General features: G+C 39.7%; 1 protein-coding gene across 41 annotated transcripts in view; it reads right to left on the reverse strand.

The window, feature by feature from the left end:
* SLMAP (sarcolemma associated protein) overlaps positions 1-24,586 on the reverse strand; it is a 164,327-nt gene that overhangs the window by 60,541 nt on the left and 79,200 nt on the right. For all 41 annotated transcript variants that reach the window (XM_065550934.1, XM_065550966.1, XM_065550955.1 and 38 more), the window contains exons 4-9: positions 20,498-20,570; positions 11,407-11,443; positions 8,945-9,007; positions 2,394-2,489; positions 1,981-2,052; positions 1,260-1,400 (exon numbers count right to left, since the gene is read on the reverse strand). In XM_065550934.1, the coding sequence (XP_065407006.1) occupies positions 1,260-1,400; positions 1,981-2,052; positions 2,394-2,489; positions 8,945-9,007; positions 11,407-11,443; positions 20,498-20,570 (482 nt within the window). The remainder of the gene's footprint in view (positions 1-1,259; positions 1,401-1,980; positions 2,053-2,393; positions 2,490-8,944; positions 9,008-11,406; positions 11,444-20,497; positions 20,571-24,586) is intronic.

Raw genomic sequence — 24,586 nt, forward strand, 5'->3', positions numbered from 1 at the left:
TTATTTTACCAAAAACCTGAAGCAGCATCTGAGCTTAGATTCCCCTAGTAACTACATCATCAAGAAAGGGGTGAAATGCACATTTAACAAAAGCATTCAACTACAAACTCCATCTGCAAATACCGAAGGACTTTTAGAGAGGAGCAAATTTGAAGAAAAAAAAAAGTATTCAAAATCAAATTAGGATTTGATTAAGAATTTTCTCTCAGAGACAAGGAAATTAATATATCAAAATGTGTCACAAATTTGGTATTATGATTTTATTACAGGATCAAAAAGAAGTGTGTTTGGAGGAGCAAAAATGCACCTGCAATAATTAGCAAACTTGTCAAGAGAAGTAACAAAACAAAAAATAAGTGTATTTATATGTCAAGCCTGAAGTTTATAATAGTGCCATAACATTTCATGATACCTTCCATACATAAAAAAGACAGGTCCTACCGAAAGAGTTTACAAATCTAGAGGCCCAATTTTAACATTTATGCATGAGAGAAACTTTATACACATGAATAATTTGATTGAAGCCATGAGACTACTCATAGTAACACAAATTACTCATTGTAGTAAGCGGACACAGAAAATGAAGATAAAAGAAAGGAGTAAGAAAAACAGGAATTAAAGAGTATAACAGTGGGTTTAATTATATTGTGAATAGAGTTTAAATTCTGTTACTTTTTAAAATGAGAATTAAACTGGATAAGAGGAAAGGAATAGATAGAGATCACTGGTGAAAAGGAAGGAAAAAAAGCAATTGTTGAGGAAGGATTTGAAGGAAGGGAATAAAAAAAACAGTTGGTAGATTGTGGCCAATGAAATTTCGTTAAAAAAAATTCTTAAATGGTATTTTGCATGACCCGTTAAGCTTTCATTTTAAAAGTCTTATTTAACTACTGTCAAACTATATTTTTTAAATATATGAAGTATGTCATATGGGAAACAGGAATTATACAGCACTCTAATTTCTGCATGGAGAACACTTTCACTGAGTTTTTTAAAAAAAATGAAAAATAAGGACTTTAGTTACTGATCTATCACTATTTTCATTACTGTGCATTAACTTCTTCCTTGTTGCTTAAAATACTGTATAACAGGCAAAATGCACATCTCCAGTACTTTCCAGTATACTGTTCCTAGAATACTAATACAACATAAACATGTGCTGGTGCAGTGCAAGTGCTAGATTAGAGTAAAGGACTAGCTGTTCGGAATATGCACATAGTGCTACAACATTGATTATAAAATAAACAAAATCTAAATACCTCCACTTCAGAGAGTTTTCTGACCACCTCAATTTTCTCCTGAAGGACCCGCCTCAGGGACTCTTTGGCTGTTGTCTCATAGTTGTGTTTGTCTTCCTGTAATGCTACAAGTTCCTTTCGTATACTATCTTCTGTTTGATTCTGTCAGTAGAAGTTTAACATAGTGGATCTATATCTCAAAACAACACTCTATTGTAGATTAACATTTTGTTGAACATGCAGTAGTTCTCTCTATTAAGCTACCATTAAAGATCTACTTTGCCAAGAAGAATAGAGTAACAATTTTGACAAATGTAACAAAAGCTTAAGGGCAACAAAATGTTCAGTGGCTATTTGTCCAGCGGGGTATAAACTGGTATGAGACAGGCATTTGCTAGAATGTTTAGGGCAGCAGACTCTAGAAACAGATTTGATTACTAAAGTAACAAAAATTAAAACAAAAACTACTCATTTCTATCAGTGCACTACCAGCCATTTCCTGTCTATTCCTCGAAACCCAAGGCAATGTGGGCAATCTTAAAGGAGTGAGGACCCTTTTCTCCCTGCCAGCCAGCCAAAATCCCACCACACTGAAGCTTCAGGGAGCCTATTTGAAAGTTTGTGCTCCATCTGCACTGGAAGTTTGCTTGACAACAACTTTCTAATTTTGAAAAATTTCAGGAGGACACTGCCATTCAACATTCCTAAATACTATATAATTAATCTGAAGTGAACTACCTACTTTTGAACAGGCTTGTAATTGGTTTCCCATGACTTCTAACCTTGATAGTAGTCTGTCTTCATCTATTAAAGCCTGTTGGAAAATATAATAAATTTAAATTAACAGAATAAAACAAAATGTTTATACTGTTTTTGCATTTCGTAAGAAAATTCTAGACATTAAATATCTGAAAAAGGTAAATATCACTTCCTTTAGAGACATTCACTTCGGAAGCAATTAGTAGTGCTGGTTAGTTCTAAGATTAATGTACGTGTGAACTTAGTCAATTAGGAGTAATGTCTCCTTCTCATTTAAGGGAGAGAACCAACCTTCAACTTTTACTCTTATTTATTATAATAATTGAAAGTTACAGTTTACAGCCCACTGTATATTAAGTTCTTAGGCCTGTACATTAAGAGAAATCTTGCAAATACCTGCCAACTAGTATCTGAAGCCTCCTGTGTGACAGCAAGCAGTCGCTGAAGGGTAGCCAACTTCTGTTCCAACATTTGTTCCCGATGTAAGGCCTCCTACGATGAAAATATAAATACAAGCAGGTCAGTTCAAACTAACTGTTGGGAAAAACAGAAGCAATGCAATGTATAACCAAATACTGTTAAACTGAAAAAAAGGGGGTGAAAAGATTTTAACTCATATGTTCAATCATTTTAAGTTACAGCAATGCACTAGCAAATTTAAATTCATTTTTGTTTATACATATTCCTGTACATGTTTAAGTGAAAAGGTATTACACTACAAGCTTAGATTCTTAAAGCCATCCTTTTCATACCAGTTTCAGATACACTACAGGACAGGTACATTTGGTGCAAGAACACTTTGACAAAGTCTCAATAGCAACTTATTGCTGGGTTCTATATTTGTAAAGGCTGGGGATAAAGCCCTATTCAAAGTGATTTTGTGAGATTATGCTGGAAATAAAGGACTAAAACTTTATAGAACTTCATTTTACCTTTCAAAAGTTAGATTTTACAGAAAATTACAAATATATTCTAAAGTACATGCTTTAGGAAAAAGTTACGTTACATTAATCAATAACATGGATCAGCTTCTACTCTACCCTGTACATATTAGAAATGTAATGACATCATGACACTTCGCTTCTTACAACTACAGATGAATAGAGAGAGAGAGAAAAACTCAATTTTTATACTGTGTAGAAGCTAGTTTAATGGTAAACAAAAAATTAACTTAGTGGTGACATCAAGAGAAGACTGTTTATGTTCACATGAATTTGCTGTAAATTTGTTTGGAGAAGTGGACTACAAAAAAGAACAGTTTTTCAAGTCTTTCGATTTACCTTATGGACTAATTTTTATAAAACTGTTTTAAGATAAAAATATTCTTAAATGTAATTAGATACAATGAAAAAATTCTGATATATTCACTGCTCCCCATCAAAGAATAGGCCAACAAATACGGATTTTTAAAAGGCAAAACTTTTATTACTTCTACTTGCGAGCTACTATTAACTTAGCAGTAGGTAATATTTAAACAAACACATAATAAACTGTATAATTACATCTGACAAAAATAGAAGTGTAATAATACATACATTGATGTGCATACAATGTGTGAAGAATAGCAATACATATAATGAAGTCAAGAGCAAGTTTTTCAGAGAACTAGGTAGTATTTTAAATATGAAGTATCATATAGGAGATTCTAACTATCTTTTCCGTTAAATTACATGAAAATGCCAAACTAAAAAAAAGGTAGGCTATGTTTTTTCTTTCCACAGATGGAAGGATCATTTTGAGTTCACTACGGGCTTGCCTATATGGAAAGTTACTATGCTGCGAACCTGGGCTGAATCTATAGAACACCAGCTTGCCATGTGGACACTGCTACAATCCAGTAAAAGTTCTTGAGTACAGCTTAACATACTGCTATTTCAAAACACAGTACGCTAAGCCACAGTCCCAGACTGGGACTTTCACTTCAGCTTTTATTTAAAAGTAAGTATCTAGCATTAGCTTATCTTTAAAATATCAACTGAATATAAACTACTGCAGTGTTGTCTTTCTGAGCCTGAAACAATAGCTCTGAGGTACGACCTGCCCCACTCATCTCTGGATGCTAACTGAAGCATGATAACAGTTTAAATGTCAACATTAACTATTTTACTGCTGAGCACTTTATAGCAGGAACAGTCAGTGGTGTGCTATCCGTTGCTGTTCAATGCAATGATTGTTATTGGACTACGGCAATGGGATGGCTGATTGCTGGATGAAAAATTAGGATGTAAAGCTCTCCCCATCCCTGCAAATCCCAAATCAATCCTGCACCTGCCCACATGGTGCAAGGAAAGAGAAGCAGCATTTAATGTTATCACTAGTGACAAAACCTTCAAGCACTTCCTGGAAGCCGAAACCCCCAGACTCCTTCCCACACTTTTACAAGTACCAAATGCCCCAATTTTTCATTATCCCATTTGTTAAAACTTCCTGTTCATATCTATTTGTCCTTCTCTAAAAGCCAAAATAACCTCTACAGTGAAGTTAGTACTATATCAATATTTAAAAAAACAGTGGGAGAATTAAAATATCAAAACGAGGGAAGGGCAGCATAAGTATTTTAATATTAAAATAAATGCAATACCATAGTGATAATTAATTTTCATAATACACAACCTCAATTTTTTACATTTAACACCTACCTCAGAATTTTCAGCTTTCCTACAGAACTTAACACTAGAGAACTGTAGAAATCTTATCACATAATTTAGATCCAGCTTGTTATTGTGTATACTATACGGACCCTTATTTTTAACACTTATGGATTCTGCGCCATTGCGCAATGCAGAATTTTGCAGAAATTTATGTTGTGCATGCAGAATTTCCCTCTCCCCACTGACAGAAATGGGCTGCAGAGCTACTGGCCATCACTAGGGGCTGCTGGACCCAGTAAGAGCCCAGCTTGCATGTAGAAGACACTGCCGGGGGATGGGGAAGTAGAAGCTGGAAGGTTCCTGGCAGCTGCAGTTCCCAGCATGCCCTGAAGGAAGGAAGCAGCATGCAGGAAACTCCATGCAATCCCAGGACCCAGCATCAATCTGCTTCTCCCTCTGGATTCCTGGGCTCTAGGGGGGAGAGGATGCAAGCCTCTGGGCCAGGGAAAGCCCCCATGACTGGACTCTGGGGGGGATAGGGAGTGATCGAGTCTGGGCCAGGGGGCCCTGCAGCTGGGCTCTTTGGGGGAGGTGGAGGGCATAGAAGCAGGAACTGGGCTATCATAGTGGTTTCTTTAACTCTACTCCTGGGGAATTTTTGTGCATGTCTGTATTATTACAGACATACTTGCTGACAGGTATTTTGAAATAAATTACCAAAATAATTGAAACTGGTATGATTATATAATGTTATTTTGACAAATAGAATTTGCAGAATTTTAAAATATTGTATGCAGAATTTTAATTTTTTTGGTTCAGAATTCCCCAGGAGTAAACACTCTAAGACCACTTATACACTGAAATGTACAATCAGGATCATCTCTAAAAGGCAACACACACTTTAAAATATATCTATAGTGTGTTTTAACCTTTTATTAAATGCTACCTTTAAGGGACAAATTTTCATCAGTCCTCTGAATTAATTTACAACCATATATACCATGTAAAACCAAACATTGATTCAATTATATGTATAAAGTGGGCACAGTTTTTTAAATGTACACAATAATATGCATGCACAAAGGACCAGCTAAATGTCCAATTGGCCATTTCCACACACAATTACCAGAACTCCACACAAACTGTCCATGCACATTTTAAAATCTGGACTTATATAATGCTACACTCTTCTACTGAACAATATTATAATGAACTTTCTAGCCTAGGTTACTGTTGCTTTATTCAAAAGAAATTAACACAGAGCGTTATGAACATTAACGGAGGTATACAATATGTTGCCAGATTGAAACTTTGATAACCTGTTCTGTCCTTCATTAATTCACAAAGGATTTCTTAAGTTATAGTATCTTAAATATTTGTATAATTTGCATATGTAAAATGGAAGTCTGCTTTCAGGAGTAAAATGGGAAGTACAGTATTGTGCTTTTACCATCTAATTAGATTATAAGCTCTTTGGGGGCAGGCATTGTTTTTGTTACGGGTACATACAATGCCTTGAAGAATGGGTTCCCAGTCTCTGGGACCTCTAGGCACTACCATCATAATATAAATATAGCTTCCGTTATTACATGGGCAATCCTCCTACTGTACTTATTAGAACTGGTTTCCTTAAATGAACAGTATGCCATCTTGAATGTGCATTTCACTATCAAACACAGGGCTCAATCAGGGAACAGGGCCCCACTGTGATAGGCCCTGTACATACACAACAAAAAGTCAGTCCCTGCTTCAAACAGATTACAATCTAAACAAGATTCAAAATTACCACCTGTAAACTAAAAACAAATGGCAGAAATGTAATTGAAGGCAGAGAGAATTGTCAGTAGGGATGATTTACACGTTATTTTCAAATAAACATTTATTTCTACAATCCCTCTTGAAAAAGGGTTATTTGGATACTATGAGCCCGCTATTTTGTGGCCCATCCATAGGTCCCTCAGTAAAGGTGGCTATCAGTTTCAGAGTGAATAAGTTCACCTGTATATTCCCAGTCATGTCACATCCTACTCAGTAAAGTAAATATAGGTGTTAAGCAATTCAGTGCCATATTAAAATCTAGTTACATGTAGGAAGGCAGAAGGGGGAAAGCAGCGTAAATTATATTAACTGAGCACCAGAAAAGTATTGGTTTTATAAATGGTTACCAAAATAGAAAATAAATGAATTATGTAACAGAGTAAACAAGGAATAACTGCTGAAATCAGTTACACCTATGTGAAACTAGTATAAGTGAGAACAAAGTCAGGCCTTGTGTGTCTTGAATAAACAAGTTTACAGTAGGTACCTTGCCCAATTCTAGTACAAGTTAGCTACTCCATTAATTAAGTTTAAGTGAAAAACTAGTTTCTAAACAAATAGTTTTTAAAGTTCTCCTTCAAGCCACTAGATGGTGCAGTTTACCCTTCTCTATTCAGAGAGGCTTGGAGGCACATTTATCAGATCTTGAAGAGTACCAGAAACTTGGAGGTTACATTTGGCAAGAAGAAAGTTCTAGTCTCAGATTCTCAAAGCATGCTATCTGCAAGAAAATTTATATAAATATCAGCGTGTACACATTTATAGTACACACAGATCATGCTCAATATAATCAATAAATGAAATAATTACCAATATCTGCAATTCAACTACCTTTCTGAAAAAGTTAATTCCCATAAGCAGGGTTATTTCCCAGGAAAGAAATCTAAATCACAAGATTTTCAGAGATTAAAGACTTATTCTGTAAAAATCTTTACATAACCTGATGGATGATCTTATAGGTGAGTGAGCAGTATTTTATCTGATGATCGTAAGTCTTGCACACATGCTCAGAGTCTAACTAATCACCATATGTGGGGTCGGGAAGGAATTTCCCCCAGGTCAGATTGGCAGAGAGACCTTGCAGGTTTAAACTAGTGCAATGTTGGATTCTCTGTAACTTCAAGTCTTTAAATGATGATTTGAGGACTTCAGTAACTCAAGCCAGAGGTTAGGGATCTATTACATGAGTGGATGGGTGAAGTTCTGTGGCCTGCAATGTGCAGGAGGTCAGACTATATGATCACAATGGTCCCTTCTGCCCTTGAAGTGTACAAGTGTTTTATTCCTATAACGCTCTACTAGATTAAACCATAAGAGGCTATCTAAACCTTTTCTATTTTTAGAGAACTGCAAGATTTACTAGGTGAAGCCTAAAACAGACTATGTAAAGATTTACAAATAAGATTGTCTATTGCACTGCTAGGCAGATGATATCAGTCCAAATTATAGGTCAAAGTCACTTCTGCTTACTCCTGGCACTTTCCCATCAAATCAGTTTGACACGGAGAAATCCACATTCCCTTCTAATAGAGGAATGCAACAAAGCACATATTTGCCTTTTACCTCAGAGTAGCTTTATGATTACCAGAACTATTTGGCACTAACAGCAAGAAGGTAGCAAGATGCTTTTGCATGCCTTAGAGGAACTTTGGGAAGCATTTCTAAAAATACACAGTTCCACAAATCCAACTATCATTATCAACCTCACAGATCGTGATTCACAGTTCAGAACATAAATGCTACTTCCTAGTTCCAGAATCAAAAGGAAATATGCCATGCATGCAAGCTAATCCATCATCCCTTTCCCTTCATCTTTTCCCAAAGGCTAAAATTTTCTTTAACATACCTCTTCCTCTCACTGGAATTATAATTTTTCCTACAACCAACCAATCTACATAACCTACATTTATACTACATTTTGTAGAAAGGGGAACGAAAATAAAGATAAAAATCTATTTAAAAGAAAAAATGGTGGTTAAGTGATAAGATAAAAATTATTTCTTTAAAAATCCAGAGTGATATGTTAATGCATTTTAGTAATTCCCATTCATATTCTCCATACTCATACTACTAAAAAGCTTCACAGACAGCCCTTTAATATTTTTCGAGTATTAAAATGATTCCAAAGCAGAATTATAAATACAAGAAGGTGGAACGTATTCTCAATTCTAAGCAAAGTGAGGGAGTACCAGATTTATGTTTATACAGATGCATATAGCATATAAAACCACTGTCAAGTCTGCAGGGATGTGCATATATAGAATTCTATACTTATGCAAGCCAAATAAAAATATTCATAAAAGAAATACCAAACAAGGTCAATTACCATATATTTTATGCTGTTTTCAACAGAAAAGGCAGCTAATTCTTAACTGTTAGTGTTTATAAACTGAATCATACTTTGAACATACACAGGTGTACACATACATATGAAAGATTTACATTCTGAACAAAAATTAACTACTTGGTTGTGTTATTTGCATAAACTATCAAATTAATGAGTAAAAAAGGAATGTCTTCATAGAAAAACAATTTTACCTGTAGATACTGAGAAAGCTGAAACAGTTCCTGAGAGTACATACTGGGAGTGTTAGCAGCAACCTATGAAATAAGAAAATATTATCAAAATCACGTCGAGTATTCTACATCAAACTCAGACAATTCAAAGTATCTGTAATTTAAGGAAGATCACTGCCTACCAGTTCTTTTTCCTCTTAGCACCTTTACTATTCTACCATTACTGTATGTATTACAATACGTTACCTACAAGCCCCAAACAGGACTGAGGCCCGACTGTGCTACGCTCTGTACAAACAAACAGATACTGAAAAAAATCACTCCCCTGAAGAGTTTACGATCTACATTAAAAAAAACACACACAAAGGCTTGGAAGGCAACAGATGCACAGAAGTGAAACCACTTGCACGAGATCATACAGCAGGTCAGGGGCAGTGCTGGATATGAAACCCAGGTCTCCTAACTCCTAGTCCAGTTAAACCATGCTACCTTCCTATAATATATTCTATTCTAAACAAAGCATCAGTCTGCACAAGTTTCTTCCACCACACACAAAAAGTGAAATCCACATATCTGCAGTACGATTTTTGAAAAGTTCTATCTAAATAGTAGCTGACTGCTCTTAATATCATCTGATGTCCCTCCAGCATGGCTGAACGGTTATGGAAATAAATCAGCAATGGACTGATTCAAATGAAAAGGTAAAACCAATTCAGTCAAAAATTTTGGGTGAGGCCTCATTACTACCTATCTTTTGCAACATGCCAAGGACCACAAAATTTTCTCTAATGCTTTGTTTGACAATGACTCTTGCATAAGGAGGCTTTAGAGTCTGGCTTGGGCCAACTTAGAGAAAGACCTACAAAACAGCAGAAAGTCATTCTCCTAATCATGCTATACTCTCTCCAGACCCACCAAGAGCAGAAAACTCATGGGAACAAGAGATGCAACTTTGCTTCAATACCTGATCTGCCATAAGATTCGGAACTGGTGGAGAGCTCTCAACTAAGTTGAGGGTTTTGTTTTGTTGGGAAATATCTAAGAAATACTTAAAACAGGAATAATAATAGTAATTAAAAAAACACTGCCAGACACAGACAAAAGTGAAAAGGAACAGGTTCATAAAGACAGTTTGTCAGGCAGAGGAATAGACATCAGGTTATTTATAGCCTTGGCTCAGGGCAGGTAGAGGCTTGAGATATACATGTGCATCCCCCAAACTGTCAACAAACTCATTATAATAAAAGTCAACAAATGATGTTGTCACTTCACTGTTCCTAATCTAATTATCTCTTATCCACTGAGTAAAGGGCTCCATAACATTTTTTTTTAAGTATGGGATATCACTCAAATTTACAATTGTAGATGTCACAGTAGTTGAGGCGGGATATAACGTTCAGTCTTCCTTAAAACTCACATTGTCTCACACTCCAAACCATAGAACAGATGTGGGCAAACTACGGCCCACGGGCCACATCCTGCCCAGCCCCTGAGCTCCTGGCTGGGGAGCCTAGTCTCCAGACTGGGGAGCGTGGGGAGTGCAGCTGGCTCTCGCGGCTGCGAGCTCCTGCTGCTGGTAAGGGGGCGGGACACGGTGGGTCCTGGGAGGCTGTCAGAGAGGAGGGGGCGGTTGGATGGGGCAGAGGTTCTGGGGGGGGGGCAGTCAGGGGATAGGGAATAGGGAGGGTTGGAAGTGGGAGTCCCGGGGGGCCTGTCAGGGGGCAGGGATGTGGATAGGGGTCGGGAGGGCAGCCAGGGGACGGGGGGGTTGGATAAGGGGTGGGATCCCGGGGGGCAGTTAGGGGTGGTGGGTCCCGGGAGGGGGTGGTCAGGGGACGAGGAACAGAGAGTGGTTGGATAGGGGATGGGAGTCCAGGGGAGGGAGGCAGTCAGGGGGCAGGGGTGTGGATGGGTTGGGAGTTCTGAGGGGCGCAGTCAGGGGGCAGGAAGTGGGAGGGGGTGGTGGCCAGGCTATTTGGGGAGGCACAGCCTTCCCTAACCGGCCCTCCATACGGTTGCGCAACCCCGATGTGGCCCTCGGGCCAAAAAGTTTGCCCACCCCTGCCATAGAATATACTGCAGCAAAAGCCATCTGCCATGCCACTCATTTTGCTCATGTCACTCCCCTTTTTGAATCTCTCATTGCCTCTGTCCTATTGCATCAACGTCCTTCTTGTTACCACCTTTGATGCTCTATAATTCTGCCCATCTTGATTTACCCGAGCATGTCATGCTTCGTGTTATTTTGCCAACGTTTCCACACCTGACCAGTAGTGGAAAAAGTAGAGTATTCCCATACCATAAAAACTCAGCCTGCCATGCATATCCTTGTGATACTGAAGGAATGACTAATGTTTATTTTTTTTAAAACAGTAAAAATATTAAACCATGTAAAGTAATTCAATGCAAGTCACACCCACAAGTAGTTAGGTTTTTCTCATTCTTTCAACTTTTTAATTAAAGACAGAGTACGAATGACTTACCTTGTCAACAGGACTTGGTAATGGAGCATGGATGACACTGAAAAACGAATTAAAACAAAAACAAAAAAAACCTTATAATTTGTTCAGTAACAGAATTATGCAAGTAAACACCAAGTATGGAACAGCAGTTCAAAAAATCCACAAAACTATCAGTAATCCTGTAAATGTTTAACTTAATTAAGACATTCTTCATTTTTAAGTTCATTCTTAGAGAACAGTCACCGAGGTTAAAAATACTGTTTTTACATCTTATGCTCAGTACCATTTTGTGAAATTGTACTTTGAAGTAGATTTTTCAAATTTAGTTTTCAGTTCTAATCTAAAAATTAAACAAACCAATGAGCCACTTTCTAAAACCTTGATCACTATTTTTATATCATAAAGTTAGATAACATTTTATAAGTTTTTGAAAACAAATAAGATTTGTTAAGGTTCAAATGCAACTTACATGTGGAAATGAGCTACATGCACTTACAGGCACTAGATAAATCACCCTCATATATATCTTTATTGATGAAGAAAGAAAAGTTTAACAAACTAATCTTGTCCAAGGAAATAGCTATTTTTGTACAATTTCACATTTGAACAACAAAAGCAATTTGCATAACTGCCTAATTTTAACAATTTTAACAGTAGCCTGGTTGGTCCCAAGATATTAGGGACACAAGGTGGGTGAGGTAATATATTTTATAGGATCCACTTATGTTGGTGAAAGAGACAAGCTTTTCAGTTTACGCAGAGCTCTTCTTCAGGTCTGGGAAAGGTACTCAGTGTCACTGCTAATACAAGGTGAAAGGGATTGTTTAGCATAAGTAATTAACACATTTCAAGGGACCATTCAAGGTGGAGTGGCCTGGTAACACCACTCCAGACATAAGGAAGAAAGGAAGTGGGGGAAAGCAGCTGGGTGGAGGTAGTTGTTAATGGGTTACAGATTGTTGCAATAAGCCATAAATCCAGTTTCTCTATTCAATCCATGATTATTAGTGTCTAGTAAAGTTATAAATTTCAGCTCCTATCCTTAAAAAAAAAAAAAAAAAAAATCTTTCTTGAGCCCTCCCCTTCTGGCCTTCAAACAACTCACCCATATTCTCAAAGCTCATCACCAGAAGCAAGCTCCAACAGACCAGGACACACCTACTCAAAGCAGCACCAGACCCTGCCAGAACAACAGATGCAACTGACAGACATATCAACACCTCCACAATACACCTTTCAAGATCCCTGGGTCCTATACATGCCTATCACAACATGTGGTCTACCTCACCCAGTGCACTAAATGCCCCAATAGCAACTATGTGGGTGAAACAAGACAATCACTATGCTCTTGAATGAATTCACACAGGAAAACAATAAGACAAACACACCACATCACCTATGGGTGAACACTTTTCACAAAGCAATCATTCTATATCTGACTTATCAGTCCTCATCCTCAAAGGAAACCTACACAACACTTTCAAAAGTCGAGCCTGGGAGCTTAATTCCATAACTTTGCTAGAAACTAATAATCATGGACTGACTAGAGACACTGGATTTATGGTTTATTACAACGATCTGTAACCGACTAACAAACCCCTCCCAGCTTCCCCCCCTCTTCCTTTCCTCCCTAAGACTGGAGGGGTGAAAACAGGCCACTTCACTTTGAATGGTCCCTTGAAATGTGTTAGCTATTTATGCTAACCAATCTGTTCTACCTCTTATTTAGCAGCGACACTTTGAGGGTAAGTTTATATTTAAAATGCTGCATCAGCACCAATGCAATTGCACCGCCCTGCAGCACTTTAATGAAGACACTGTAAGCTGACAGGAGAGGAAGTAGCTATATCGGCTACACAGTGCTGTCTACACGGGGGGTGGGGGGGGAAGGGGTTAGTTCAGTATAACTATGTCACTCAGGGGTGTGGGTTTTTCACACCCGAGTGGCGTAGTTATAGTGATGCAAGCCCGTAGCATAGACCAGACCTCAGGCTTGGTCTAGAGTACAGACTTATGTCGGTATAACTACGTCACTCAGGGATGTGCAAAGCCCACACCCCTGAGTGATGCAGTTACACCAACCGAACTCCTGGTGTAGACAGCATGCTGTCGGCTTCTCCTCTTAACATAGCTACCGCCTCTCTGGGAGGTAGGGTACCCACGCTGACGGGAGAAGCTCTCTCATAAGCATAGATAATGTCTACACTAAGCACTACAATGGCACATCTGTGTCGCTGCAGCACTATATCCATACTATATATATCTCTATATATATATATATCTATATATCTCTATCTCAAGCCCTTAGTTTCCCAGACCTGAAGAAGAGCTCTCTGTAAACTCAAAAGCTAGTCTCTCTTACCAACACAAGTTGGTCCAAAGGAGATATTACCTCACCCACCTGGTCTCTCTAATTTTAACCAGAAATGACAGTTTAGACTCACATATTCTGATACTGAGGTTGAGATTTAGAAACCAAAGTTACACTTAAAAATAATTCCCCTTACTAAGTAATGCTGACTTAATTGGATCACTTCAGAATAGCATGTTAAACCAAGTTTCAAAAAAGTACATTGTTTTCATACATTAGAAAACAATGATTTAAAAGGATGAAATTCAATTTGATGTTTAATTCACAGTACAGTAGTAAATATCCAAGTACCATATAAAATGATTTAATATGAAAGTTCAAGAAACTATGTTTTATGAAATACAATAGTGACGTTGCACGACGATTAAATTTGGATCATGTATTTTTACTTAATACTAAAAAGTTCGCCAAAAAAGAAATTTTAAAGCATGTCTTTTGTGCATGAAAGGAATATTTTATTTCATTACCTAATTAAATTAAAAATAAAACATGGCATCTGAAAAACAATCATAGAAGCAATTACAAGCAGAGCTGGTTGGAAATTTCCCAACAAAACAATTTCTTCGGAAAACATTAATTCACTGTAGTGAAATGTTTTGCTGAATTACAGATTTGACAAAGAAAATTACAGGCACATTTCCTATTGGAAATCACCACAGATCTGCAATTTGCCACGAAATTTCAGTAAGTTGCAACGAAAACAAAACGTGTGAATTCTGAAATCCATTTATTTTGTTTTAAAATGTTTTTCATTTATTTGTTATGGGTCTTCATACAGCTTCTATCAGTGCTATATTCAGGGTATTTGGTTAATATTACAAAAGGTGATATTTCCTAATTATGGGGAGCCAAGCCCCATGATTCCTGTCACCACAACTTTACAAGACAGCAACAGGAAAACTTTGTCAGAAGACTCATAGACTTTAAGGTCAGAAGGGACCATTATGATCATCTAGTCTGACTTCCCACATGATGCAGGCCACAAAAGCTGACCCAACCCCTTTCCCTTGACTCTGTTGTTGAAGTCCCCAAATTCTGTGATTTAAAGACTTCAAGTCGCAGAGAATCCTCCAGCTAGCGACCCCCGCCCCATGCTGCGGAGGAAGGCGAAAAACCTCCAGGGCCTCTGCCAATCTACCCTGGAGGAAAATTCCTTCCCGACCCCAAATATGGCGATCAGTAGAACCCTGAGCATGCAAGCAAGATTCTCCAGCCAGACCCTCATTGGCCATTGATACTATTTACCAGCGATGGCACGCTGTTGATTTGACTAAAATCACGTTATCCCATTAAACCATTCCCTCCATAAACTTATCTAGCTTAATCTTAAAGCCAGACAGGTCCTTCGCCCCCACTGTTTCCCTCGGAAGGCTGTTCCAATATTTCACCCCTCTGAAATCTAAGGCTGCAGCTCTCACTTACCAACTAACACACCCTCAAACTGCAGATAATTGTTTTTAATTAAAGGAGAAACAGTCTGGTTCAACCCCTCTTTCACTGCCAGAGCCATTCACCAAGGTTACTACAGCTCTAGGATGGCACCTTAAATTGCTTGGCTAAGAAGCAGAGAGAAAAGCGAGTTGAAAATAAGCAATTGTGCAGTTCCACAATAGATGTCCATTTATTTGTTCTTCTCCATTTTTTCAAATCACTTTGCAACTCCCACATTCATACTGCAGGCATTTGAGTCCATGTAGTTTGACCACTTCACATTACTCCTGGGGGGATTCTGCGGGACTTTGCACCCGCAGAAAACAGTGCCCGCCCCTGCAGATTTCCTGCTTTTCCCTGGAGAAAACGGCTGGGAAGCAAAGGGAAGCTGCATGGGGGGGCATCATGTGTGCAGGTTTTTTGGGGGGGATTGCCCCCCAAACAGAGATGAGGTATGGGGGGGCACATGGGGTTACATGTGCACCCCCAAATTCCACAAATGCAGAACTGCTGCGCCTCGGGCTCCGCTGACTCTGCAGCTGAACGCAGCCTCCTGGGTTCTAATGCCAGTTGTGCTCCTTTTCTGTGTGCTGGGAGCCTTCCTATTTTCTGTGGAACAGCGAGTACCCACGGTGTGGCTGGGTAAGGGGGCGTGAGGGAAATGAGGGAAGGGGAGTGAGGGGTGGGGGAAAAGGCAGTGGGTGGAATGGGGATGGGAATGGGGAAGGGGAATGAGGGGAGGGGGATGGAAAAGAAAAGGGGATAGGGGAATCGTGGGGGGAAGCGGGAGCCTGGCATACAGCATCCCTTCGGCAGCCGCTGGGGCTCCTCCGTTAAGCAGGCCCATCCAACCCTCACCCTGACAAGCCCTACCCCCCTATACCTGGACCCCTCTGACAAGCCCCACACACCCAGACCCCCACTTCACTGAACCCTATCCAGCTCCACCTGGACGTCCACCCCATCAAGCCCCACTCCCCCAGCACTGTCCCACCACACCCAGACCCCCTGCCAAGCCCCATCTCCCCACACCCAGACACCCCTGCTGAGCCCAAACACCATCACCTGGATCCCCTGAAGAATCGCATTGCCCCTGCACCCGGAACCCCACACTGAGCCCCTCCACACTTGGATCCTGCTAGGCTGAGCCTGCCCAGCCACACCTGGTGCACCTGGCACAGAGGGGCAGGACACTGGGGTGTTTCTGGGGCAGGTCCAGCCCTTGCACTGTGTCAGGGTCAGGTGCGGCCTCATTGCTGAGTCCCTGTACCGGAGGATGTGGGGGCTTCAAGGTGATCTCCCACCTCAATGCAGCCAATGGCCTGTGCTCCCCACAGCCATGCTGGAGCCACATTTATTTATTGACAAAGAAAATTAGCAGAATTTTGCAATATCTTAAAAATATTGGGCGCAGAATTTTCAATTTTTTGATGTAGAATTCCCTCAGGAGTAATACATGTAGATGTTGAAAAATACTAGAGACAGAACTGATCCTTATGGGACTCTGCAAGTCAAGGTTCTAGGACTGGAGATGCAGTTTCCCATCATTAGTACTTTGGTCTGCTCCTCCAGGAATGACTCAAAACCATTTTAGTGTATTGTCTTGGACCCCTGCCACCAGTCTCCAATGAAACAGTAGTACCTCATAGTCAGTGTTGAAAACTGCAGTGAGGCCCCAGGAGGAGGAAAATTCATGTCTGCCTTCTAGCCATTGACAAGAGAAGATTAACCTTCAGTGCCACCAAAGCAGTTCCAGTTCCATATCCTGACCTGAAATCAGATTGAAGCTAATATTCTAGACCTGACACAATCAGATGAGCCTTTGGTTAGTTTTGCTATGATCTTGCTCAGATATGGGAATTTTGACACTGGGCTGTAGTTGGCTTGAAATGATGTATCTAAGGTTGGTTTCTACAATTCTGGTCAAACTATTGCATGTTTGGAGGAGGAAGGAAGGATTCCTTCATTGAAGGATTCCTTCGCAATTTCAAAGGTCAGGAGTGGCACTAGGTGTTCATAGCTCTTTTTGATAAGCCAGAAAAGCTATGAGTTGGATTCACAAGTCATGGATCGAGACTTCTTTACAGTTTTCAGAACCTCTTGATGTGTGAATGTGCTGAACTCTGGGAATGCAGATGGGCTGTTGGTTGGTGAATACAGGCAGAGCAGATCATGCTGTTTGAGAAGTCTTCCTAAATGTGCATGCTCTTTTCTGCAAGTTAAGATGATAATTCTTTGTGCTCATTTCTGATATAGGTTGTAGGCACTCTGGATTGATGAAACAGTTTACCACTCTAAATAGCTCCCATGGAAAATCAGGGTATATAAAACTGAGGTCACTGTGTAGGACCCGAGAGTCTTATGAATCCCACACCACAGGGATTCCTTTCTCTAGGGTTACAGGACTAAGAAGATGATTTGACTGATACCACAAAGAAGCTTCAGAACCAAGGAATTCTACTAACACTCGGACCAGCTGTGTGGGAAAGATTCTTCCCTATCCCAGGTTAACAGGACTAAGAAGAAGCAGTAAGATTTCACTACAGAGATTATATTAAAAAATAGAAAGAGAAATACAATAAATGGAAGTTGTCTTGTTGAGTCTACACTCTTTCTAGTCAGACTTCAAGTAACCTTATTTTGGATTTTAATTAAGTAATGCTATATGCATATTTCTCCTTTATAAGCCCACATCCATTGGCTTAAGAAAGACAAACAATAACTTCAAATTATCAACAATTGCTTAAACTTGTTCCTTTCATGTCAAATAATTCTAACAGCAGGCCCACTTAAAGTAAGTGCAACCTTGCTCCTTGGAGAATTACTGGAAGAGTGATATGTGTTAGAGGTATTAAAGAATAGATAACTGATGATTATAAGTAATTGTACTACAAAATCTGGGTGATTTATATTGTTCCTTAATATAGCTGCTTGGCCCCTGTGATGTCCCATTCAGGACACCCAGAACTGTGAGCTCCTGTGTTAGCGCTCTGCCTTAGCAAGAGTGAGAGCTTTGCTGCTGCTAAGCTATGTGTCAGAGCTCCCTGACACACCAGTCTGTCTACCTTGCCAGCAAACTCTTCAAGACTTTACCAGTCTAAACTTGGCCTTGCAGGTAACAGTCAGTGAATCCCAGTTCCCCAGCTCCCCAGAGCCTGCAGTGTCTATTCCTTCTCCCAGAAATTATGCTGGCAGCCTCCAAAGAGAGAGCATGCATCAGCGCGTTGGATTGGTGAAGATTCACATTTCACTTTAATGCACAATACTGTGATAAGTTTTGTAATAAAACAAGAATAAGTTTATTAACAAAGTATCAGGGGGTAGCCGTGTTAGTCTGTATCTACAAAATGCATCTTCGGATGCATCTGAAGAAGTGAGGTTTTTACCCACGAAAACTTATGCCCAAATAAATCTGTTAGTCTTTAAGGTGCCACCAGACTCCTTGTTGTTTTTATTAACAAAGACAGATTGAAGTGATATTGAATAAAAGAAAGAGAGAGGTATACTTACAAACAAAACAAAATAAAATAGGGGCATGCATTCTAGTAACTAAAATGTAATCTTAGCAAGTTACAATCTTTGCCTGAGCAATTTTCTTACTTACCAGCATATCCAGCCCTCCAGGCCAGGGTACCCAATGTTCACAGAATCAAAGGGTGTTGGTTCCCTTTGTTCCTGGAGTCATGGATAACTAAAATGCCTCTTTTCTCCCCTTATATTACCCAAAGTTCACTGTCTGTCTCAAGAGCCAGGAAGGATTCCTGGAGTGCAGACTCTGTCCCTGCCATCTGTGCATTAAGCGGCTGCTTGTTCACTTTGTTTATTGTATATGTAAATGTACTTTCATTGTCCTCTTCCAGTAATCAAGCCAGTAAGACAGGTAAAACAACATTCCTTTGTCTTGGGCAGCCTGGGTTTATACACTCCCAAACAGGGCTGGCTCTAGCGTTTTTGCCACCCCAAGCACACACACACAAAAAGCCGCGATCGCGATCGGCGGCAGGTCCTTCGCTCAGAGAGGGAGTGACGGCCCCACCACCGAATTGCCGCCGAACGGCTGGACGTGCTGCCCCCCCTTCATTGGCCGCCCCAGGCACCTGCTTGCTACGCTGGTGCCTGGAGCCAGCCCTGCTCCCAAACACATTTTAAAAATATATTTCCAGCACATACATACACACAATTTTGTACACAATCTGTACATACATCATGCCACAATTTTCAGGACCAGTGTGATATAAGTTCACATATGCTACCTTATATAACACCTTTTAGGTACATATTATGACAACACTGTGCTGGGGCAATGAGTGTGTCAGGCCTGATGTGAGTTACAGTATGGTAGGCTCTCTGCCAGTTTGGCCCCTAGAGTCACAGCCACACTTTTGGTTTTTGTTAATCACTTACAAACCTGCATGTGTATTTTATGTTCAGTACGTGCCTAGCACATTTGTTTTATCTACACTTGATTGATGAACTTTTGATTGTTTATTCTCCAAGAAGCACACGAGTACACAAACTGTCGGTTAGGTAAGAATAACCTAGTGTACTGACCTGAGAAATACTGTCCAAGGTAAAAGACTTTGAAAGAAATTAGTGCTAAAATTAGTAAGCGAATGCTCACTGCACTCAAAAGTTATCCTAATTAAATTCCATCATAATATTGGACATAACACTTACCAAACTGGCAAATCTAGCTTGCTAGATTTCAGTTTTAAAATCTAAATAGCACCTCAACAAATTCATAAAAATGACTCCCATTCACACTTAGATGCATAAAAATATATAAGTCTTCATGTAAAGACACAAACACAATTTACAAATCCAGTTTTCCGTTCTATTTATTTTTCTGAATACCACTATAAAATTAAAACCATTCAAGTTCATATAATTTAATTGTGCATTAACCAAGTTTCCAGTTATGATACAAGTTCATACCTCTATGCTTTTATCTACCCAAAGCAAAGCTTTTATCTACACAAGAACAATTTTAACATATATATATTTGTAACTTGAGCATGAACCACCACATATAAATGTCTTCACCAAGAGAATGTTCTCCTCTCCCACTTTTGTCATCCCATTGATCTCACACTTGCATGAGTGCTGCTTTTAATCACTATATTACCTGTGCGTATTAGATTATAAATGCTTTGGGGCAGGGATCTTATATGTTACGTACGACAAACCTACAGACATATATAAATCAACATGTGTTACATGTTATTTATTACAATAGGAATATACTTAACAAAAACCCTCATAAAATATTCTAATTTTGGTAGATATTAATAAATACTTAATTATACTTACTCTGACCGTAACCGGGCTTCCATACCATCTGGGAGAAATAGTTTTATTGTGGAGACTATACATCCATGGGTAACTGAGAAGAAATAAGAATACTGTGAGTCTTAGTAATCAGTTAATAAGACATTATTTATTTAATTGAAGTGCAAACATGGTTTAAGGAAATATGCAGCTATTTCACAATCAAGGAACACTGAGGTGGATGAGCAAGAGAAGGAAGGGGAGGTCTCTAAGCACTGACCCCTAATGTCTGGGTCTGCCTGCTCATACCTCCCCATGAGAAAGCAAAAAGTTATCAGTCAGAAACTTGAAGACTTGCTGCCCTGTGCCGATTCCTGACCTATAGTGTAGTTCCAATTCTAGGTCTTCCACAGCCAATAGTACCTGCACAATTTTTCCCCCCAGACAACTAGCTCTGTCATAAATATAAAGGGAAGGGTAACAGCCTTTATATATGCAGTAACATCAAAATCCCTCCTGGCCAAAGGTATAGAATCACTTACCTGTAAGGGATTAATCAGTTCCATTAACCTAGTTGGCACCTGACCAGAAGGACCAATGGGGAAAGAAGATACTTTCAAATCTGGGGGGGGGGGTAGAGGGGGGAAGAGAAAGGTTTTGTTTGTGCTCTCTTTGTGTTCCCTCTTGAGACAAAGAGAGAGACCAAGCAGGTAATCCAGCTCCTACTAAAATGATACATCTAAAATTCCAGAAATTGTAAGTAATAGCAAGGAAATACGTTAGATTATCTTGTGTTTTAGCTTGTGAATTTTCCCTATGCTAAGAGCGAGGTTTCTTCCTGTTTTGTAACTTTAAAGTTAAACCTAGAGGGAAATCCTCTGTGTTTGAAGTCTTTTTATTACCCTGTAAAATTACCTTCCATCCTGATTTTACAGAGGTGCTTCTTTTACTTTGTTTTGTGTTTTTTTTTTATAATAAAGTTCTTCTTTTAAGAACATGATTGTTTTTGTGTGTCCTAAAAACCCAAAGGTCTGGTCTTTGCTCACCTCGTTAACCTATTTGGTTGATATATTATTCTCAAGCCTCTCCAGGAAAGGGGGTAAAGGGACTTGGGGGGGATACTTTGGAGGGTGACAGGGCTCCAAGTGGCCTCTCTCTGAATGTTTGTTTAAATCACTTGGTGGTGGCAGCAATACCGTCCAAGGTCAAGGAAAGGAATTTGTGCCTTGGGGAAGTTTTTAACCTAAGCTGGTGGAATATAAGCTTATGAGGGTTCCCACATCTGTACCCCAGAGTTCAGAGTGGTGAGGGAACCCTGACAAGCTCTCTGTAGACAAGAAAGTTAAATACAGATTTCAAAACACAACACTGACAACATGAGAGACTAGGCAAAAAATGGGAGTATGTCTTAACTGAATTTAGGTGACAGGAACGGAAATTCTGGAAGTACAGAAAATGATGAACACCATCCTCTGTTTACTGGGTAGCTTTGTAGGAGTGTATCTGGAGATTAGAAGTTAACAGGTAAAATAAATATTTCCATGTTGCCAGACATGAATTTCTAACACCTGACATCTGCCTAGCAATCCCTGTTTCAAAGGGGTCAAAGGAGGGTAGCATAGAGGAGCTATTTGTTTATGATCTTCCTAAGGATGCACCTGCTGAAGGATGCATCCAAGGACAGAGAAAGAATCTCTGCTCTGGAATTCTTGTAGAACTATGTAGCAAGGACCACGAAACCACCCTTCAAACCCCTCTCACATTTCAGAGAAAGAAGAAAACACACAGAGGAGTGGGGTCTAATTACCCTTGAACCAAAGATACCACTTAGAGTAAGATATGGAAATCCAATTTATATTTTCACTTATACCACATCAGAAACAATCGCTCTCTCAGATATTCTTCACAACTTGGTTTTATCAAGAAAGATCATTCCATGGCTCTGCCAATATCCACATAACATCTGTATTTTTCTGTATGATTCTTCAGATTTGGGAAGTGAAATCTCCTCGGTAATAGGGATGGGACGGTATGGACTGTTCGAGACATTTTCTTATAATAAACTAACTATGAATAAGCACAGGATAGGTCAACTAAACACAAAATCACTCACCTAAAAACACAAATTATAAATAACATTTATTAACTTTCAAGGCTTATAATTTCAGAGATATGGTGAACCTGGATTTGAACAGAGGGGAACAAATATTTCAGAACAACATTAAGACAGCTACCTAATGGAAGCTGGAACTAAGGGAAAGGTAACCCAACAAGAGAGTTAATTCTTCCTTGGTCTACATCGAGTGCCAAGATACGAACTTTTAGAAAAGTATTTTCTTGTCTTTAGCATCTATCCTCATTAAGATCCACCTGAAAAATGTTTACATTTGTCAGAGAAGACTGGACAGGAGTTCAGTTATTTTCATGAGATATGTCGTGTCACCAGAAGACATTTGTCCAGGTCTGCAATTCCTTGGCTTTGGACTCACCGAAAGAGCAGGGAATAGTTTTGGGAATTTAAACCCCACTCTTTCTAAAGCACTAATCACAATAAGAATGCATAGATATATTCAATTATAGGGAGGAGTAGTCAAATGCCTTTCGCAGCACAGAATCAAATCTTTCTATCAAGTATATATTTAGGAAGTATCGCTTTCAAGGGGAACCACTGACCACATTTGAAACTAGAGACTACGGAGAGCCTTATCTTCAAGTAATGGTTTCAGATAGTCCTTTGGGAGTTTAAATAGATCCTGAAGGCAGGTCTACACTTAAAATGCTGCACTGCTGTGGCACTTCAGTGAAGATGCTACTACATCAACAAGTGAGCTTCTCCCATGGGTGTAGTTAATCCACCTCCATGAGAAGCCACAGCTATGTCAATGGGAGGGCATGCTGGCTACATTGGGGGTTAGATTGGTACAACTATGGTGGTCCAGGGTGTGGATTTTTCACACCTCTGAGTGACGTAGTTATACTGATGTAAGTTTATAATGTAGACCTGGCTTGACACATTAGAGGTGGCCAGGAATTTGGAATGTGGATTTTCCCCAATAAACTAAGGAATCACTCTACTGCAGGATGTATGAGAAGATAAATTATTTTCCAAAGAAAGAAGGGCACTTGAATTAAGATCTTTTTGAGGAGGGTGCTCTAATGGGACAATGACTGCAGAAAGTTGTAGGGCACTGGATAGGAAGCATGTGCTTTTAGGTCATCCATCTTAAACTTTCTACCTATTTCTTTCTTTCAATTCGGAATGACAGGAAAAGAAGTCCAGAAAGCTCAAGTAAAGGCAAAGTCCAACCCAGGGCTTGGCTGAAGTGGTATCTATTTCCTTCCTGTCCATTTAGTATCCATACATTTGCTTCAGAGATAACTCTAGAGAAGAAGATTTTTGTTTTCTGTTCCCTCTACATCCTGTTGCGTTGAGAAGTCTGAGAGACCAGGGATGGGATGGGGGGAGAGGGTATACTTAGCAAGAGGAGTACATTACTGCTTTAGAAGTATGACGGAGATGCAATCTCTGGCTCACAAAATGAAGTCGCAAAAGGAGAACTCAAGGAAGACAAAGACATTGCAGAGAAGCTAAATTAATCTTTTGCATCAGTCTTCACTGCAGAGATTGTGGGGGAGATCCCAACACCCAAGCCATTCTTTTTAGGAGACAAATCTAAACTGTCCCCGATTGAGGTGTCAGTAGAGGAGATTTTGGAACAAATTGATAAGTTAAACAGAATAAGTCACCAGGACCACATCGTATTCACTCAAGAGTTCTGAAAGAATTCAAATACAAAATTGCATAACTACTAACTGTGATGTGTAACCTCTTGCTTACATCAGGCTCTGTTTCAGATGACTGGCAGACAGGGCCGGCTCCAGCTTTTTTGCCGCCCCAAGCAGCGAAGAAAAAAAAAGCCTATCGGTGTCACTTCGGCGGCAACTAAACTGCGCTGCTTCATTCTTTGGCGGCGGGTCCTTCACTCCCTCTCTTCCTCTTCGGCAGCAGCTCAAAGAGGAAGAGAGGGACTGAGGGACCCGCCGTCGAATTGCTGCCAAAGACCTGGACGTGCCGCCTCAAGCACCTGCTTCCTTCGCTGATGCCTGGAGCCGGCCCTGCTGGCAGATAAC

The sequence above is a fragment of the Chrysemys picta genome, chromosome 7 (assembly GCF_011386835.1).
Source record: "Chrysemys picta bellii isolate R12L10 chromosome 7, ASM1138683v2, whole genome shotgun sequence".
Classification (NCBI taxonomy): Eukaryota; Metazoa; Chordata; order Testudines; family Emydidae; genus Chrysemys; species Chrysemys picta.